The 21,436-nt window shown below is 41.9% G+C and overlaps 1 protein-coding gene across 2 annotated transcripts in view; it reads right to left on the bottom strand.

Moving 5' to 3' along the window:
- The window catches only part of LOC148541989 (WASH complex subunit 2-like), a 78,547-nt gene extending 57,938 nt beyond the window's left edge, over nt 1–20,609 (bottom strand). For both annotated transcript variants that reach the window (XM_088475751.1, XM_088475752.1), the window contains exons 1-9: nt 20,265–20,609; nt 19,707–19,871; nt 18,105–18,170; nt 15,413–15,586; nt 12,784–12,877; nt 9,371–9,441; nt 2,392–2,439; nt 1,095–1,187; nt 183–270 (exon numbers count right to left, since the gene is read on the bottom strand). In XM_088475751.1, the coding sequence (XP_088331877.1) occupies nt 183–270; nt 1,095–1,187; nt 2,392–2,439; nt 9,371–9,441; nt 12,784–12,877; nt 15,413–15,586; nt 18,105–18,170; nt 19,707–19,871; nt 20,265–20,375 (910 nt within the window). In that variant the 5' untranslated portion in view covers nt 20,376–20,609. The remainder of the gene's footprint in view (nt 1–182; nt 271–1,094; nt 1,188–2,391; nt 2,440–9,370; nt 9,442–12,783; nt 12,878–15,412; nt 15,587–18,104; nt 18,171–19,706; nt 19,872–20,264) is intronic.
- Between the last annotated feature and the right edge of the window lie 827 nt (nt 20,610–21,436).

Genomic DNA, 21,436 nt, shown 5'->3' with positions numbered 1-21,436 from the left:
CTATTATATTTGTATCCATTACAGAACCAATAGAAAGAATGAGGAGGTCTTATTTGCTCCTTCACCTGATGCCATTCAAGCAGCATTTAGTTTTCACCAGTAAATGATTTTTTGACTTACATTATTGAACAAGATCAGAACTGGTAGATGGGAATTAGAATAGGAATTGAACAGATACTTACATGACTGATCGATCTCCTGCCTTTTTGGAACTTCCACCTGTATACGGGCTGCCAATTCATCAGCAAATGATTTTGTCCTGGTCTTTGTCTGAAGGCAATAATCAATAAATATCAATCAGTACTATGTATTTATATTGTGCTCCTGTGTGACTGCAAGGAGATTTCTGGCATCGCCGCCATGCTGCTAATAGGTCAATCTTCTATTACACAGGTTCTCAAACTCGGTCCTCAGGACCCCAAACAGTGCATGTTTTCCAGGTCTCCTTACAGAATCACAAGTGATATAATTAGCTCCACTTTTAAAATGTGTCAGTGAGTATTGAATACACCTGTGCACCAGCTGGGTGACCTGGAAGATGTGAACTGTGTGGGGTCCTGAGGACAGAGTTTGAGAACCACTTTCTATTACATAGCTGCTCTTTCAGGGGAACTTACAGCCCTGCGATAAGCTCCATTATTGGAGAGAATAAATACTACAGCAGTCACTTCTAAGCAGCTAACAATGGGCAGCGGTTGCTATTCTGCAATGCATACTGCCCCACTCCTTGAGCTGTACCGCAATGTATTCTACATTGAAATATAATAAAAATATATAAAAGGACATGAGAGCCAGATTCTGGGGCTGGTCATCCTGCACCCTCAGCATATTGCTATGGTCCCCATTCTGTACCGCAGGGGGCACATATACATGTTAAACATAGACATACTTGTGTGATGTGGGGGATTATCTCAATATACATTAGTAACATATCATCCATACACTCTGATAAAACATTACCCCTACTTGGAACATTTTGTTTATAAGTATTAGTTTAAATACTTGCTTGCAAGCTAGCACTATTATTAATTAAAAAAAAACACACAAGAAACTGAAGATAAAACATTTTGAGAAATGTCACAATCAGATCTTACAGATTTATCATTTTCCTCCTCCTCCTCCTCTTTATCGGAATCACCAAACAGGTCTGAGCCATTATCCTCATCCTCATCACTCAGGGCTGTGTGCTGGTGAAAGGCATAGAACTGATTAAGTATTAGGTTACAGGATACTGCTGGGCTAAGGGGACACGACAAAAAATAGGTACAATGGGACAACGTCAACCCATTACAGGTTCTCAAAGATCCAAAATAAAAAAATGTCCTCCATCCCACAATTCACCCTGGCAAGAGGCCAAGTGCATAAATGATCACACAGAATATGAGGGCACCACTCTCTCCATTTTGTCTATTTTCCTGACTAGTAAAGAGCCGCAGATAGGCAGAGGGATAGAAAGGAGGTCTTTGGTGGATAGACTCTCCTCCATCAACTGTACTTGAATGCAAATACGTTAGAGACAAAGGAGGAGTCTCTCTAGCACCAGCCTTCTTAAATATAGCCACATTTTCCGCACTAATTAATGTTTGTGAGAGAAGAGGATGGCAGAGGGGAACGTGCATTGCCAACATATACCATTTAGCATTCTATTGGGCGATTCAATTCCACACAAGTGCTGGCGAAATAACTTTGGGCAGCTTCACGTGATATATGCCAAGGACTGCAAGCACAGATCAGCCTACCGTAATTGTGCTTACAAGCACAGCGCGAGCTGCCAGTGGCAGCCTGTGAGTAATTGGAACACCGCTTAGGTGTGCGACAAAGCAATACCTCTCCTGGGTATATAGATTTTACTTTGGAACAACCTTAAAAGATATTTTCAATAGATAAAAGCCACTTGTCACCGGACCACGCTAGCATCTAAAATGTAATTTGGTTTACAGTTAACAATGTTCAAATCATTAGACAAAGTGGATATCCATATTAAACAGAAGAGCATGACTATAATATTCCTAATGGTATACACGTAATATTGTGAGAGGATATGTATTTAAGTAAACTAGAAGCTATAAACATTTTTTATATATAAAATACCATTGCTTTTCAATAACAAACAAATTTCTGTGTCAGTCACCAAGACGTAACCAATGTGTGACTGAGTTTGATCATTTAATATTGTAATAACAAGCGAAGGGACACATTCTGACAATGGAGTTCTAGGAGACTCCTCATAAAAGTAGAAAGATACACGGGGCTGCTGGAAAGTTTTGAGATCATGCTTCTAAAGTGTTGTTAAAACAGGGAATTACAAGGGTTTGACATTTTTTTAATAGGAGTTTTTAATGCCAATGTGTGAAAGAACTAAAACAGTAATAAGATTGAGAGGTTTCTCACCAATTTCTTCTCATCCTCTGAATTGTTGCCAAAATCTTCTTCAGAGTCCTGTTGTAGAAAATTATTAACAGTTTATTATAAAACATTTACATAGTATGCACATATTACACAGCACTTTACAATGAATATTTAGTCATTCAAATTCGCTCCATAAGACTATCCCCTAGACTGCACAGATTCAAATGGGCAGTGAAGACCCACCTGTTCATAAAAGGAGATTTTTGTTCTTAACTATAAAAATCCTTTTCTTCGAATCCATAGGGGACACATTCTGAACCATGGTATAGGCTGGTGAGCTGGAGTCTGGGCACCAATGAGTTCTCTTTTACAGCAGCCCAGGGTCCCCCTCCCCTATACCCCATCCCCAGGCAACCAGTTAAGTTAACAAGCCAAAGGCAAGGAGAAAGGTGAAGTAAGGATGGCAAACACACAGTTCAAACAGACACAGAGGCGGAGAAGAGGTGAACCAACAACAGAGCAAATCAACCCGCATGCTATGTGCATCAGGGTGGTCGCCCTGTGTCCCACATGGATTTGAAGAAAAGGATTTTACTGGTAAGATCAAAAATCTCCTTTTCTCTTCTCATGGGGATACAGGCTGAACCATGAGATGTCCCAAAGCAGACCCCCTAAGGGAGGGGACACTCCAGAGCTGTGCTAAGAACCCTTCACCGAAAAACTGCATCAAAGGAAATTAAGACATCAAAGGAATAAAACCATGTGGCAGCTTTACAAAGTTCCCACTGACCGGATGGAATGAGCCCTTACTAAAGGCAGGGGCAGGAAGGTCCGCTGTAAAATAAGCCTGATGGATAGTCAAGCAGAGCTACAGTATCTGGCCAAAGTCTGTTTAGTAGCCGGCCAGCCCAGTTTGTTAAAGTCATACAGAACAAAGAGTCAGATTTACAGAAGTCTCTTGTCCTGTGAACATAAATCCAAGGAGGCCTCTTCCGGCGATGAAGGAAGGGACCACAATCTCCTGATTGATGTAAAATCTGGATACCAAATTGTGGTGGTAGCCCATGAGTGTTCGAAGTACAGCCCGATCCGAGTGAAAAACAAGAAATGGAGAGTGACAAGACAAAGTGCTCAAGTCCGAAACCCTCCAATCCGTTGCTATGGCCAGAAGGAAGACAGTTTTCCACGTAGGACAACGAATGTCCACGGTGTCCAAGGGCTCAAAGGGAGATGACTGAGGAGCCCTAAGAACCAAAGAGTATGTCAAGCAACAGCACAATCTACCACTGGAAGAGAACAGAAAGGGACAGAACCTGTACTTTTCATGAGGAGAGGCGGAGGCTCAAATCCAGTCCAGTCTGTAAAAAAGCCAGGACTTACAACAGGCAGAAGGATCTGGGGTTGAAGTCTTGAGCCGAACACCAGTCCACGTTTGTCCTCCAAACTCTGATAAATTCTGGCCGAGTAAGATTTTCTGGCATGAAGCATGGTACAAAAGATGGACTGTGAGAACCCCTAAGCTCTCAGGACGGATGTCTTAAGAACCACCTGTTAGGTGTTGGTTTTGTTGTGGGCCCGGGGTGGTAATAGGAGCAGACACTGAAGCAGATTTAAATGTAAACGTAGACTTTTTAATGAGTGGCTTAACAGACATGAATGTGGCAAAACAGAAAGTCCTGGTTTAGCACTAAAGTGCACTTGGGAACTGTAGTGATGCAATGGGAAAAAGTCCAGGCAGTGACAACAGAAGGCAGTCCAGTATTCCAGGTTTTGTGAGGCTGAAATGAATTGCAGGCTGGAGAGAAAATGTCCAGGGGAAATGTAAGTGGAGGCAGGGTGCAGGGTACCAGCTGACACAGGTACTCAGGCAAGGGAGAGGCAATAGGAGGAGGCAGTGGAAGTCCAGCAGGGTAAGGAGCAGGTTAGGTGAGCTGGGCAGAGATCCATCAGGCAGGCGAACAAGCTCAGGAACTCTCTTAGCTAGTGCTGAGAAACACGTTGCACTGGTAATGATAGGAAGTTCTGCTCCCTTAAAAACCCAGTGCCGCACTGTGACAGGCTAGAGAGAGCATGTGACACACCAGGATAGGGCAACTAGGTCACATGTCCGGAGGCAAGATGGTGGCGCCTATGCCAGAACGGAAGCACCACCAGGCCTAACCAGACCAAAGTGACAGTATGCCCACACAGGACTACGTGCACCCAATGCACCCCACCAAACACCAGCGCCACCGCCAGACGCCCCTCGCCATAGCATCATCACAGGTATTACCCGTCGTCCCCTATGCCGGGAAACCCTGGTCATGACACCACCCTGTCAAAGCGAGCCGGTACTTGTCCAGCTGGAAGCACTGGCCCTGAGACAGAAGAAGATCTGGTTGGGGAGGAAGATGCAGTGGAACTTTGATGGAGAGACCCAAGCTCTGTGCAGCCAATCCGTAGCCACAAGGATTACTGTACTGCCTTTCAACTTCAATTTGTGCAAGACCCGCAGAATCGAGATTGGCGGGAAGGTCCACCGAACCCTCAGAGTGTCCACCAGAAGAGCTCCCGGATCCCTGGTGCGAGAGCAGTATCTCGGCAGTTAGAGGTAGTGAAGAGACGCCATCATGTCAATGTCTGGTAGACCCCAGCAGATGTTTGGGTGTAGGGACCACTCACCATAGTTAACATATTGAGGGATTGTCACCCTGCACAGTCTGATGACAAGTCACCGCCCCCAAAGACTTGGTTCGGTGGTGAGCACGACGAGACAGAGACAGAGAGACAGAGAGAGAGACAGAGAGAGAGACAGAGAGAGAGACAGAGAGACAGAGAGAGAGAGAGAGAGAGAGAGAGAGAGAGAGAGACAGAGACAGAGACAGAGACAGAGAGAGAGACAGAGAGAGAGAGAGAGATGCAGATAAGACTTATTCCACTGGGTCAGAATCTCCATCTGCAAAGAACAGGAGTGAAGCTGGACATACTCCACCCTGTCAAAGGTGGAGACTAGACAGTCCAGGATCTGCATGCAAAAGTAAATTGGTGGGAAGATATACATGAGTGGGAAGGTCCACCGAACCCTCAGAGTGTCCACCAGAAGAGCTCCCGGATCCCTGGTGCGAGAGCAGTACTCTCGATGGTGATCTAAAAATGAGCAAACCTTGGTCTGTAAGGACCGAAGCTTGTCCAAGATATGGAACACCTGCTGAACCCTGAAAACTCATAAGGCTCCCAAATGTGGTGTCTTCTGAGAGGAGAGTGAAGGTGGATTTTTCGCCAGTTGACGATCCACCTGTGAGACTGAAGGAGGTCCGTGAGATGGAGGGGATCCCCGAGGACATCCGGTGACTGAATCTTTACAAGTAGGTCATCCAGATAAGGCAGGAATGGACTCCTCTGCATTGAAGATGTCCTGCCATGACTTTCCTGAAAACATGAGGAGCCGTGGAAAGTTCAAATAGCAATGTCTGAAACTGGAAGTGTTCCTCCAGTAAAGCAAACCTGAGGAAGCGCTGATGACTGACCCAGACGGGAATATGCAAATAGGCATCCTGGATATCTAAGGGTGCCATGAAGTGCCCAAATTCCAGAGCCAGAATGACGAAGCAAAGCGACTCCATACAGAACTTTGGAACATGACGGTACCTGTTGAGTGACTTCAGGTGGAGGATGGGCCTGAAGAAGATGTCTAGCTTCTGAACCAGGAAAAGGTTGGTATAGAAGCTCGTTCCACTCTAAGACGGGGGAACTGGGATGAGGACCCTGGATGCCAGAAGGGAGCAGATGGACTCCTGCAGTGCTCCTACTTTTCCTGGATCTACTGGAAGTTTTGTAGAAAAGTATTGGGCAGGATGACTCTCCCGAAAGGTTAGGGCATAGCCTTGGGAAACTACACCCATGACCCTGGTGTCAGTCACAGTCACCATCCATTCATTGGAGAAAAACAAAAGCCTGGCCTCCCATACTGTGATTTCCCAGGCGAAGGCCCGCTTAGTCATGTGGCCGGTTTATCAGCTGGCTTCGTGGTAGGGCGTCTGGTAGACCAGGTCTGTTTACCTCTGGACTTTGAGCCCCTGGATAAGACTGTTCCTTGGCTTACCCCTGCAGACAAAAGGAGTGAAAAATAGACATTTGCAACATAGGGGCTGCTGCAGAAGGAAGAAAAGCCATTTTGGACATGGCTACTGTAGCCACAATCTTATCCAATTCAGGATCAAAAAGGACCCGAAAAAGTAAGAGCCTCAAGGAACTTTTCAGAATCTGCATTTTCACGCCAGGTACGAAGCCAGAGAGCTCTCCTGGCTACCACAGCAGAAGCAGACACTTTATAGGTTACGATACTTGTGTCAATAGCAGCCTCCCTAAGATAGGAGCCTGCCTCCCTGATATTCTCCTCTAGAGACAAAAACTCCGCTCTGTGGGTATCAGAACCGAGGTTGTCCTCCAAGGCATCTGCCTAGTGTCCGATGGCCTTAACCCAAGTGGACGCGAGTGCAGGGTGTGCAATAACACCTGCATAAGAATAGCTTCTTATCTAATCGCAACTGGGAGCAGGTAAAAGGCAGCAATGCACTTAGATACCTGGACACGCCTGTTAGGGTGGTCCTCAGGTTGATCAGCAGAAGGGAACTCAGCAGAAAACCTCCTTCTTCTGACGCTTAAATACCTCAACATCCGAGGTACTGCCAGCGGTCTCCCTCACCGGCGGTGGCAGCGGCGGTGTGTGCAGCTCCCTGCAGGGAACCAACTTACCTGTCCATCTTCTACCCCCCTATTGTGTGCTGGAGGTCACTGACCCATTCACCAGTGCTGCGGCCGCTGGTGCTGAAGATCGTCTGAGCAGCAGTGAGGGCGCCTTTGGTGCTGATTCACTGCCTGCTCAAGTACTGTAAATGTAAAATAAAAGATAAAATAAAGAAACTACGAAGAAGCTGCTTAAAAGCAGCCTCTGTAAAAACAGTGCCCTTTTCCATGAGGCACCAAACGGAAACTGGCTCCCTGCGGCTGGAGGCAGGGTATAGGGGAGAAGGATCCTGGGCTGCTGAAAAAGAAACTAACTGCTTGGTGCCTATACCATGGTTCAGCCTGTGTCCCCCATGTATGAGAAAAAAAAAGCATACCGGCCAACCATCTCACCGCGTGGTTAAAACGCATCCTCTTTCTTCCACCTTCTTTCCCACTCTTGCTTCTAGCCCTCAGCTCCCTTGTGTTCTCTATTTGTCTCCCCCTCCCTTTAGAATGTAAGCTCGTATGAGCGGTGTAATGGTTAGCGTTACTGCCTCACAGCACTGAGGTCATGGGTTAAATTCCCACTACGGCCCTAACTGTGTGGAGTTTGTATATTCTCCCTGTGCTTGCGTGGGTTTCCTCCGGGCACTCCGGTTTCCTCCCACACTCCAAAAATATACAGCTAGATTTATTTATTTATTAAAGGTTTCGTATATAACGCAGAAAATTCCGTCGCGCTTTACAATTTGAATCAACATTAACATTACACTGGGTTGTAAAAGACATACATACATACATACATAAAAGACATACATAAGGGTAAGAGGGCTCCCCACAAAATTGACCATAGTGTGTATGTTTGCAAGCATGTGGTAGGGAATATAGATTGTAAGCTCCACTGGGGCAAGGACAGATGGGAATGACCAAATATTCTCTGTAAAGCGCTGCGGAATATGTGTGCGCTATATAAATAACTGGCAATAAATAAATGAGCAGGGCCCTCCTCCTCCCTCACCTTCGTCTACTCCTGCTCACCAAGTAGACTCTTTATTTCCTCTATGGGCTCTCAGCCACTTCTTCATCTATGGTCCTCACCTCCTTCAGTGGTTCTAAACTTGTTAACTGTGCTCAAGCCTATGGGTACAGCATTTTGCTTGCATCTAATATTTACAACCCCCCTCCCCTTCTCCCCCTTATGCACCAGAAGCTATGTGGAGAGATGTAGTACTCTTAATTTTTATACCGTTTTCTGTATTTTACCAGGTTGTTGTCTCCTCTCTATACTGCACTGCGGGCCACTTGTGATACCCTATCTAGTCTAATATTATTAATAAGAGTTATATCAGCAGCCCCTACTCCCATGTATCTTACAATCTATATTCCCTACTACATAGACACAAAGTACACAATAGGGTTATTTTTTGTTAGAAACCAGTGTGCGACAGACGTTGGAGTAAACTGGATTGCCATGGGTAAATCCATGAAAATACAGAGAGAACATACAAACTCAACACAGCCAGAGCCTTGGTCAGGAATTTAACTCCTGACTGCTGAAAGGCAGTAATGCTAACCACTATGTCACTGTGCTGTCCATTTAATTACAAAGACATCTCTAGATAGTTATACATAATAATATAATACAAATAAACACTACATTAAAAAGAAACTTCAAGATTTGATTTTCCCTCTTTCAGAGCTGAGGAATCGCTAGCGAGCTACACACTGAACACTCCCCTATCCTCCTTTTTCAAGGGCCAGGCTCCTTCACCACTGTCTATTCCTCAGCGTAATGCTCCAGTCTCCCCCAGTGGATGAAGGAGAAACATAGAATTACAGTAACTGGTTATTAATAAACAACCATTTACACATTCCAAATAAAAGTGAACTCTTAAATTTGTTACTGCATAAAAGGAGAGAAACAGAAAATTGTGAAAGAAAAGTAAAAAAAAAAAAAAAAAAAAAAAAAGAAATAAAATGTACATGCTTTAAATAAAACTATCAACGGAGTTCTATTTGTATAATGCCGAACCCAATCATATTTATTTTGGAACAGCATATTAAACACAACATTATTATCATGAGCAAAAACACTGAGACATGGCTTAAACGAAAGGAAATACAATAACAATGGCATACAATTCCTGCCTTTCCTGTGATTATTTACTAAACAAAAATTATGTAACTCAACTACAAAAACAAAATCAAGAAAATCTTGAAACAATGCATTTTTATTATAAATCATATTCCTCTGTGTTCTGTTACACAGGAAAGTAAATAGTATAGTTAAACAGAGACCAAAAATCAATTGTACCTCATCATTATCTTTTTCGTCTTCTTCCTGGCTGTCAATCGCACTTCCTCGGTCATTATCTACAGACCCTTCTGTTGGAAACGGAATGTGTACATGAACACCCACAAGTACAACTGCTGCAGAAATGCAAAGCTTACTAGACTGATATGGCAATAACCATAGGACAACTAATGAAAACTAATAGCTTTGTCAAAAAGAAAAAAAAAGAAAACCTATTTTGATTTCAATGTACAGCTCTTTACAAATACTGTTCACTGACACTTTTTGAGGCCACCCCTGAAGTAAGCATCATCAGAAATCACAATATGTACAGTAGCTGCAAAACCATATATTACTGCACAAATATTAGAGATTGATAAATACTGCAGCAATATGACTTGCTATCATCAGGTTATTCACGAGCATTGTCTGATCAAGTCAGATGTCTCACTCTCTGGTAGTACCTGGTATTAAAAAGATCTCATAGGCATTGTGTATTTATTTTATAAAAGGCACAAACGACATCACTATCCAAATAGCCACACGGATGATTTTCCAAAGCTGTGCTCTTTCATCCAAGATATCATCACTAGTTTTTCTAAAAACCTTGGATATTGCTAGTTTTTGAAATTACACCATTCTGGGATTATGGATGTTAATCAATCACCATTGAGGCCCATATTCAATTAGATGCGAAAAGCCGAGATCCGCGAAAAAGAATCGCTGATTGTGACTTTTCACCTGCCGGAAAAGTTTTGCCGTATTCAATTCCATCCACTTTTTGAATACGCGAAAACGTAATGTAATAGACGAAAACGATTCACCTCTGAATATGTGGTGCAAAGAAGCGCAAAATCACTATTTTGGGGTGCAAAGGTGGGGAAACCACTTAGCACCCTTCGGACAGCCCCCCAAAGGATAACTGCGTCCAAAAATTCCAGGGAAAAAGTGAGGAACACCCAAAAAAGCACTTTGAAAAAGGGGGCGAAAAAGTGTAAAGTGGGGGTACAAACTTAAAAACTAGCTAAATAGACTTTTGGGGGTGTCTGCCAGTATGGGTGAGGTGTTTTTTGGACTGCAAGTGCTTGCTACAGGTGTGTTTTTTTTATCTTTACTTTAGCGACTTTAAACCATGCATGCACCCATTTTCGAGTACCCCAAATTGACAGGACTACTTATTTTAACAAAAAAAAACAAAAAACTGCTTAATGCTATTCTTCACCACTTGTGCAAAGACGCTAATTAGAAGAAATTGACAAACCTTAATTACCCCAAAAACCTTTATTAGGGCTATTCGGGGCATGTACATGATCCCCAATGTTAGTGCATCTTTTAGGGGGTGTCAGGCTGATTTTCCCAATTCTAACAGAATTTTTCGCCTGGTTTGCATTCGCTGGGTTGCATTTTCGCATGTTTTGGAATTGATTACGGCGAATAGTGGGGACGCGTACAATAAGTTTCTGCGGCTAAAATGCGCGATATAGGCGAAAATGTAGTTGCGAAGCTAATTGAATATGGGCCTAAGTGTAATGCAAATATAAACTTGTGTTCCAGGCTGATAATTGTAGAAGATAAAGGAATCTACCTGGACTGGTTGAATGTACACAGAGCCTGTTTAACCCGTCAGCATGTCTGCTTAACTGTATAGAAAAGGCCAAAAGCCCCAATGTATAATTGTATTACATCTTCACTACCTTTGTTTGTATGCAACAGCTCCTAATAACTACTACTAAAGGTTATTGCCCTTAGTAGTATAGTAGTCTGTACCTGCTCTATTCACATGACTTATAAATAAGAGCAAACACATTAAACATTCCCAGGCTGTGTTGAGGCCAACGTACTAAGGCAAGGTCGCCACTCAGTAGTCCTAATCCAAAGTAAGCAAAGTTAGATAGATCACACAGACAAAAAGTATATAGGTGCTTGTCAAGAAAAATAAGACAATTTATTACAAGATATAAACGAAATAATATATACACAATAAGAATAAAAAATGAAAAAAAATCTGATGTGAATGGATAAAAAAAACATATACTAAGACCATGTATAGAAATGCATAAGTAAAATAAGAATTTAATAATGTATATAAGATAACACATACTATCTCTAATGGATCACAAATAGGCTGAAAAGACCAATACACGTCGCTATAGATTCCAGAATCAATATTCATTTTTCTATTTTTGAGGAAAATCAACTGATCTCCACCAAACCAATATCCCTATAACTGACGGGGTCCTATGTGTGATTTGGAATTACAAAAATCATTGTGAGAAACGCTCACATTATCAACATCGGCACTAGATTCGTATGCATCTACTACTCATCTGTTTTTTGTCTTTTTTGGGACATTATATTGTCTAAATTAAACATCAATTAAGTTTGTGATACATATCACTTCAGCTGGATATCATATTGTGACAAAAAAATTTTTTTTCCTAATAACAGCACTATGAGTTTGCGGTGCAGTTGAAAATATTGTATGTATTTATCAGCAAAATAGTTTGTATATTTTTCATTTGCTCTATACCACTACATCCATCAGTGGTTGGAATTTCCATATTGGAAACAGCGTGTTTTAGTTTTTTAACACGATTAAGCAATTTGTTACATTGAACTTTTTAAGTTTGATACAATCTACAGTACTAAGCTATTTTGCAATATTGATTTTGGAATCTATAGCGACGTGTATTGGTCTTTTCAGCCTATTTGTGATCCATTAGAGATAGTATGTGTTATCATATATACATTATTAAATTGTGATTTTACTTATGTATTTCTATACATGGTCTTAGCATATGTTTTTTATCCAATCACATCAGATTTTTTAAATTTTTTATTTTTCTTATTGTGTATATATCATTTTGTTTATATCTTGTAATAAATTGTCTTATTTTTCTTGACAAGCGCCTATATACTTTTTGTCTGTATGCTCTATATTCTATGGGAATCTAGCTCTCTTTCCCACTGTATTAAGGCTGCTTTCAAAAAGATAGCAATAACACAGATTACGATTGTCAATTACAACACACCCTCATCACAGGTTAGCACCCTACTTATTAGTGTCTTAGATAGATCATGTCAGAGTGACAAGAAAAGCGATGATGTAGAAGTTACATGCATCACCCAAAAGCAGATAAAGGTGACGGCAAAGCACCCTGGAGGTGGCAGCTACTATTATCCTGCAGCTAGTGGTACCATGTGGGTGTGCAGCTGAAACTTACATGTGTTGGGTGCACAGTTTGACAAAGCAGCGCTAGTAGGAGAGGGCCAACAATGGCCTGTTACTGATGGTAAGTGAAAGCCCAAACAAACAATTTGTTAAACCCCAGCAATGAGAATTACACAACAAGAACAAACATGCAGCATCTGTAATAAAAGTATTATAACGGAATGTACATCTCACAGGTCACTTGTAGCAATAACAAAACTACCTTCACTTGATATGTCCCCAAGGCCCACATCCTCTTGCTGCATGAATAACTGAGAGCCAATTAGATAAGGCAGAGGTCGGTCTATATAAAGATCCTGAAAATAAATAGGTGGTCAATGCATTACTTATATAAAGCCAATGGTTTCAAAAGCACAAGATACTTTATATTCAGATAATGCTGCTCATCTGCCACTAAGGTCTCCAATGTGTTATTGTGACGTTACCACTGTGGTCACAGTACTGTAACAGACAGCTGCTCACAGATCGAGAAGATTTATTAGGGGGAATTAAATTCAACGCGATGTTGAAGACCCGTGGGAGGGAGCTCCCGCAGCTATTCAATACACCACGCTGTTTGGGCGCGCTAAGGATTTCTTCTCGCACCCCCCTGGGGATGCGAGGAGAAATCCGACCAAAGTGCAGTTTTTCTGCTTAGTGCGGCGCTAACAGACGCGCACCCCGCACTTTGTTCAGAGAATGCCGGTTAACTCACCTTAACACCCTTGTTAAGGCACGATAACCGTCATTCTCCAACACCACAGCGCACTGAATTGAATAGCTCCGGGAGCTTGCTCCCAGCGCTATTCAATTCGCATTGAATTGAATCGCCCCCATTGATTCCTAATAGCAAATGCATATTTTGCCAACAAAACAAATAAGTAGAAACAAGGGTGCATACATAACCTAGGGTGCATATGGTACTGGTGCTGTCTCTGCAATCGTTGCAGCTTTGCATATAAACACACAATAGTAGCTTTTTTATTTCTTTAAATGTATACGAGACGTGATGGGACACATTTGCGGCTAATTCTGAACCCCGCCTTTTGGGTATAGGTAGCTGTAAGAACAGCATTGTTTACAGTGCATCTGGAAAGTATTCACAGCGCTTCACTTTTTCCACGTTTTGTTATGTTACAGCCTTATTCCAAAATGGAATAAATTAATTTTTGTCCTCAAAATTCTACACACAATACCCCATAATGACAACGTGTAAGAAGTTTGAGATTTTTGTAAATTTAAAAAAAAAAAAAAAAAAAACACTAAGAAATCACATGTACATAAGTATTCACGCACTTTGCCATGAAGCTCAAAATTTAGCTCAGGTGCATCCTGTTTCCACTGATCATCTTTGAAATGTTCCTACATCTTAATGGAGTCCACCTGTGGTAAATTCAGTTGATTGGACATGATTTTGAAAGGCATACACCTGTCTATATAAGGTCCAACACTTGACAGTGCATGTCAGAGCACAAACCAAGGATGAAGTCCAAGGAATTGCCTGTAGACCTCTGAGACAGGACTGTCTCGAGGCACAAATCTGGGGAAGGGTACAGAAAAATATCTGCTGCTTTGAAGTTCGGAACCACCAGAACTCTTCCTTGAGTTGGCCAGCCGTCTAAAGTGAGCGATCGGGGGAGAAGGGTCCAAGTCAGGGAGGTGACCAAGAACCCAGTGGTCACTCTGACAGAGCTACAGCATTCCTCTGTGGAGAGAGGAGAACCTTCCAGAAGGACAACCATCTCTGCAGCAATCCACCAATCAGGCCTGTATGGTAGAGTGGCCAGACGGAAGCCACTCCTTAATAAAAAGCACATGGCAGCCCACCTGGAGTTTGCCAAAATGCATCTGAAGGACTTTCTGGTCTGATGAGACAAAGATTGAACTCTTTGGCCAGGCTTTTTGTAGGTAGCCAGGCATTTTGTAGGTAGCAAACCAGGCACCGCTTATCACCAGGCCAATACCATCCCTACAGTGAAGCAGGGTGGGAGACTAGTCAGGATAGATGGAAAGATGAATACAGCAATGTACAGAGACAACCTGGATGAAAACCTGCTCAAGAGCGCTCTTGACCTCAGACTGGGGCGACGGTTCATCTTCCAGCAGGACAACGACCCTAAGCACACAGCCAAGATATCAAAGGAGTGGCTTCAGGATAACTCTGTGAATGTCCTTGAGTGGCCCAGTCAGAGCCCAGACTTGAATCCAATTGAACATCTCTGCAGAGATCTGAAAATGGCTGTGCATCGACGCTTCCCATCCAACCTGATGGAGCTTGAGAGGTGCTGCAAGGAGGAATGGGCGAAACTGCACAAAGATAGGTGTGCCAAGCTTGTGGCATCATATTCAAAAAGACTTGAGGCTGTAATTGCTGCCAAAAGTGCATCAACAAAGTATTGAGCAAAGGCTGTGAATACTTATGTACATGTGATTTCTTAGTTGTCTTTTTTTTTTTTTTATTACATTTGCAAAAATCTCTTTACACATGTCATTATGGGGTATTGTGTGTAGAATTTTGAGGACAAAAATGAATTTATTCCATTTTGGAATAAGGCTGTAACATAACAAAAGGTGGAAAAAGTGAAGCGTTGTGAATAATTTCCGAATGCACTGTATGAGTGAGTGCTTTTGCAACAAACCCAAAATTTTATGTAACAGTTTTAAGTGACATCCTACAAAAAAATAGATAGACATATCTATCTCTCATGTGTGTATCATACGTATATATAAATTTTTGTCTTTCTTTCATGATGTGCCCCATTTTAGTGCTATGTGCTTTTATTCCAACCTGTCACAGATTAAGCTGTTTACAGAATTACAACACCCACTAAGCATTAAAGCCTTCCATTTACCTTTGGCTCCAGAATAAGTTCAACTCTTTCATTCACTTCTTCCTCTTCAGAATCGGAGTTTCCTGCCTTGATATCAAGTTGTTCAAATGCAGTTTCCAGTACTTGCAATCCATAATTAACAGCCTCCTGGATCTTTGGAATTAATTCTGCTTCCTTTTGCTCTCTGGTTTTCTCCTTTAAAATGATAAGAATTAATAAATAAATAAATAATAGTTCAAGGTTATCTTAGTGGCAGCACTGGAAATTAACTATATACACAGTATTACAGAACTATATAAATACAGAAATTTTTCTTTCATATCAGACGGGGGATTACTGCCTGATTACAAGAGTGGGGGTCTGCATTACTGTGCCACTTCCCCAGGGCAGAAGGTCATATTCTGTTATCTCTGTTAATGGTCAAACATACACAAATTTTTTATTGTTACAATTTTGATTGTGGTAGCTCTGGAATCGACGAACTATAAAATGTATGGGAAATAGGACAGACAGCATAGTTCCCATTTTAAATCTAAACAGGTCTACTAAGAGTTCATTGTGATGCAATATATGCATGCAAAAACTAAACTAGATTTAATGCAAATTTAAAATGTGTTTCCCTGTGATTAAGCTCTTTGTTTGTCCAAAATAGTAGAGCAATTTCCAGATAGTGCATATGAACAGATGGTGAAAATTACACCCAATGTACAGAACAAGAGATGATATGGTGTACATAAAAATACAGAATGAAGACAGATAATTTCTCCAGTGTCCCCCTAGTAGATGACAAAAGAAATAGCACTGGGTACTTATTCATGCCGCTACTTAAAAGTATATGAACCATACAGTAAATACAACTGCCAGTATAAAACCTAATAGCTACACTCCAAGGCAATATTCCAGTGGATTATACGAGGGTGGTTCAATAAACAAGGTAACAAGAACATTCAATGCGTAAATTTATTCAACTCATACATATACGTATAATCAATAGTATGGCCTTGGTACATATATTTTTTCCACATAGTCCTATTCTTGTCTAAGCATTTGTTCCAATGGTACACCAAGGCATCTATCCCGGCATAGAAGAAATCAGTGTCAAGTACTTTAAGCAAGGACATGACGGCTTGCTGAACTACACTGTAAAAAGTGAAAAGCCTTCCACCCAGGCGCTTCTTCAATGGTTCAAAGAGATGGAAATCACTTGATGCCAGGTCAGAGCTGTAGGGAGGATCTGATCATCTAGTACCTCCCAATGGCAGCGCTGTAAAACTCTAGTTTGGGTGTGGCCTGGAGTTATCGTACAGCAATACGAATTGCCCTCCACAACCGGCTCAATATGTCACAATAGTGGACAGCATTCACAGTATCTCCCTTGGTGAGGAAATCAATAAAACAAAAACTTGTGGTCCCAAAACACAGTTGCCATGACCTTCTTTGCTGATGGAGTTGTTTTGAATTTCTTAAAGGTGGGGACGATGCTTGTTTCCGTGTCATGGATGCTCGCTTTATTTCCGGTATCACATGATGCACCCACGTTTCATCGCCTATAATAGTACACTGCAGGAACTGCACTCCCTCCTCATGGTACACCGTCAAGTACACGAGAGACAATCCCATCCTATTAGTTTTATGAACTTCTGTGAGTTGCATCAGTACCCAGCGTGAACACTTTTTCCTGCACCCCAGTTGCTCATGAACAATGTTGTGCACAGTACCCACTGAGATGTTCAGTTCGTCAGCAAAATCACTAATACCTCTTTCCACCAAAAACCCGGGTCCGACCTGGGTTTTCAGACATGGTTCCAACCCAGGTCAGACCCAGTTTACACAGCACCATCGATCTGGGTTATTCTCAGGTCAGCCCCGTTCACAATGAACTTGGGTCTGCCCTGCTAAACTTGTGAAGTCATAAAAAGTGGGAGGTGACTGCTCCACAACCACCAATCAGCTCATTTTAGGCATGACCTCTGTCGGATAACCCGGGTTGCGCGTTTACACTGCACCATTACCCAGGTCCATCCTGGTAGCTACCTGGGTTCGACCCTGGTAGCTACCTGGGATGGATTGCCGGGTCACTTGACCTGGGTTATTTTTCAGGGACCCTTTTACACTGAGCTGCAACATGGGTAGACCCAGCAATAACCCAGGTTTTTGCTCTGGTGTAAAAGGGGTATAACTCAAATGCATCTGTCCTCCTAAATCAGTCTTTCGATGGGGCCCAAATAGTCATCTGTGGTGGATGTGCTTGGCCGGCAGGATCATTGCTCATCTTTAAGGTCTGTCCTGCTATTATCGAAGGCAGCGGACCAAACCCAAACATGTTTTCATGACATGACGTTATTACTGTACACCTCGGCAAGTTGATGAGTTTCAGCTGCTGATGTGCCTTATAGATGCAGATATCTGATCGCACTACCCACCTCAGTATTTGACCATGTTTCCTCCATCCCCTTCATCTTACAACTGATGCTCGGAGAGTATGGCTGATATGAGGCTCAGTCTAATGGCCGTGAGGGGAAGTGGTGGTCTACCTGCTCTGGCCTAGCAGGAAATTAGAATGAAACAGAGAACATTACACACGTGAGAGGTCTTGTTACGTTACTTACTGAACCACCCTTGTAAATTCTGTTCAGGTGGGACAAGGTTATCTTAATGAACAAGCACTATTTGGGATGGAGTTCTTTAATGACTAATTGAAGATAAAACCAACCTGTTCAGGTTTTTCTCCCGAGTCTGACTTTACCATATGTTCTTCAACTTCTTCATCATATACTCTCTTTAAACAAAATAATGAAAAACACATAATTAAATATTCAGCAAAATTCAAATACCAGCTGTACAGACAAATAAACAGTGATGATTGCACTACTAAATGATGAGCATCCACAGTTCTTTGTACATGTAATTAATATGGTTGGATCACCCCAATCTATACAATTTTAAAAGGGGTGTGTTCCTTCTTCATATGACTGAGTAACTGGTGTGGTTCTCCAGCACTTATTACTATTTTTCTCTAGCTTCCTTTAGCATTCTCTTTTCGACCATGTGTTTATAATATCTAGGCAGAAGTTAAATCTGGTGCATCCAATGCATTCAATTGGGGTTCTGCATGTTGTCCAGTGTTAGAAAGCAGTACAGAGGACTTTGCTTGCAATGTAAACGGTATATTAGTACTCTTATTTATTTTTTTCCTCAGTCTTTGTACTTTTCCTATCTTTGAAATGGTGTTACAAATTCTAAATACAGGATTTGTCTTGCCTTAGAATGCCATTATTTTTGGCTCTAGTCCAGTATGTGCTATAATCCAGTTACTTGTTTTACATGGTACTATTGTACATCCACTTAGATTTTAACTCAATCTGCTAAAAATGTACAAAATACATTTTAGGCAAATCATAGTAAATTTGAATAAAAAATAAAGTTTGAAATAAACCACAAAGGATTTGCAAATTAAAATAGGTGAATATATTCCCGGAAAAAAAATATACAAAATGTAAACTAAACTAGCAAAATAAAATAAAAAAATCCTCCACAATTATGTTTATAATGAATTGGACTATTAGAAACAAAAGTTATCCACTCTGACTAATGTAGAAACCGTTGTTATAACAAAAGGAATTCACTATATGATGATATGTATTAACAATTTGTCACCTACTATTATGAGGTAGTATGGCTAAGTAGGTCCTTACCGTATATTAAACTTTAATACACATTAATATTTTAACCATGGACATGATTTAGCACTGCTGATTGCAGATTCCCAAATTCCGGGAACAGGACCTGTTCTGCGTGATCTCCCACAGGCCCCCTCACGTATGCCTCTGCCTGATTGACAGCCAGATGCGTTTATGGGGCAGGGACGGTCTGCATTCCTGGACACAGGAGCGTGTCATCCCTCATTTGCCGGGATAAGCAAGGACAGGATCTGCGTCCATGGACGCAGATTCCTTGCCTCACATTCCTGCCAGTCTGCGTAAGCTGAGGTTTATTCAGCTGGCTGGCGCCGTCCAACATCAATGGTCGCAACTCTGGGATCGCAGATGCAGCAGGAGGTGTCGCACATTTTCTGCAACATTTACATTTTAGCAAGAATGGAATTGTTCTGTGTGCAGCTTTGCAATTTCATCCTCGGCTGAATCAGGCCCCATGTATAGCGATTTAATAAAAGCACCAACATATCTTTAAAGCTAATATATACAATCTTCACTAGACCTACTAAAACATGTTAAAACTTGCTTTCTGACTAAAGATTGTATTACATTACTAATAATTAATTCACTAGATAAATAAAAAAAAAAAGTATAGTTACATTTTCAATAAACTGGGTATTGGATAACATGAGAAAATCATTGAAGATATTGTGCAGCCGACACTCAGTTGTTTTTGCTTCGCGAACCAGTCCATCCAGTTGTTTTTCGATATCATGGGTCCTTGATATGGTCTGGTGGGAGAACTCTCTGAGAAAATTAAGGAGCTAAAAGAAACAAAAAAATAAAAATGTGGTTATTCAAGTTGACTCTATTGTGTCCCAAAGACTAAAATAAGTAAAATCATTTCACCCTTTTCTATCCTAAAATGTACGTGTCAGGAATAGAGAGCTCACAAGAAGCATACGTCAGCAAATATTAGAAATTCCATAAAGACGTAATTTATTAGATTTACTAACATTTATGTATATAGTGGCAGCATATTCTGTAGCACTTTACAAATGGCATGATAAGGAATTGCCACATAAGGATTAGTTTTCCTGTAATCTACTTCCTCAGTGCGAACCATTTCTGACTTAACCATCCATTTGGTTCATCATCTTTTTATATATACCAGAAAGCAGCACAGCCACAGGCAAACACACAGTCAGCACACTCACCCCAGCATCGGCCCCAAGAGACCAGCTCTGGCTGCTTCTCCTGATCTCCTCCAGGGACCAGGGTCTCTCCCACACTGGCTCCTCTGCCGATGAGCTCACAGGGCCGTTCATGGCTGAGCACCAGGAACACCGCTGTCTATTAGTCGCCCTTGAGCCAGCTAACGCAGCAGACAGGCTGAGCAGGGACAGGTCGGGGCTGAGAACGTTAAACGCCAAGTGGGAAAGCGGATTCAGGGCATCTCCGGTTGCTGTTTTAGATTGACACAGGCGCCATGTTGGAGCTCAGATCAGGTGACACGTCATGTGATGTGAGCGACATGATCCGAGGAAGTCCGTGACCGTCCAGTTAAGCTGAGCACTGTGTACACTGTCATATGCAGCAAGGAGGGGTTATTCTTCTCTTGTTACTGAGAGCTGCCAGCTGAGCAGTGTGTATATAGGAAGATTGTCATATGCAGCAAGGAGGGGTGATTCGTTTCTTATTACTGAGAGCTGCCAGCTGAGCATTATTTTCGCCACCACCCCAGGGTCTTCTCCATACCCCGTGCAGAGTTGCATCCTCCTAGCATTATTCTGAACACCATAGAAAGCTTGTTGCATGCCAAGTACACTGCGCTAATTTAGTAAGCCTGTACAGCACAAGTAATATATGCAAAGTATTGTATACCCATTCTTGATGCTTGTTGTATGGGGGGAGGAGATGGTAACTTGTGTAGTACGGAAACATATACAGAGTGAGGCTCATGTAGTGTTGGACATACAGTCAGTGCATAAATATTGGGACATTGACAGAATTTTCATATTTTGGCCTCTATTCACCACCACAATGGCTTTGAAATGAAACAAACAAGATGTGCTTTAACTGCAGACTTTCAGATTTAATTTGAGGGTAATTACATCCAAATCAGATGAACGGTGTAGGAATTACAACGGTTTCTATATGTGCCTCCCACTTTTTAAGGGGCCAAAAGTATTGGGACAAACTAAACAATCCTAAATCTAACTTTCACTTTTTAATACTTTGTTGCAAATCCTTTGCAGGCAATTACAGCCTGAAGCCTGGAACGCATAGACATCACCAGACGCTGGGTTTCATCCCTGGTGATGCTCTGCCAGGCCTCTACTGCAAATGTCTTCAGTTCCTGCTTGTTCTTGGGGCATTTTCCCTTCAG

Source organism: Taudactylus pleione, unplaced genomic scaffold, assembly GCF_031769625.1.
Source record: "Taudactylus pleione unplaced genomic scaffold, aTauple2 ptg000016l, whole genome shotgun sequence".
Classification (NCBI taxonomy): Eukaryota; Metazoa; Chordata; class Amphibia; order Anura; family Myobatrachidae; genus Taudactylus; species Taudactylus pleione.
The sequence above is the reverse complement of the archived record's forward strand: the minus strand, read 5'-3'. Positions and strand labels throughout refer to the sequence as shown.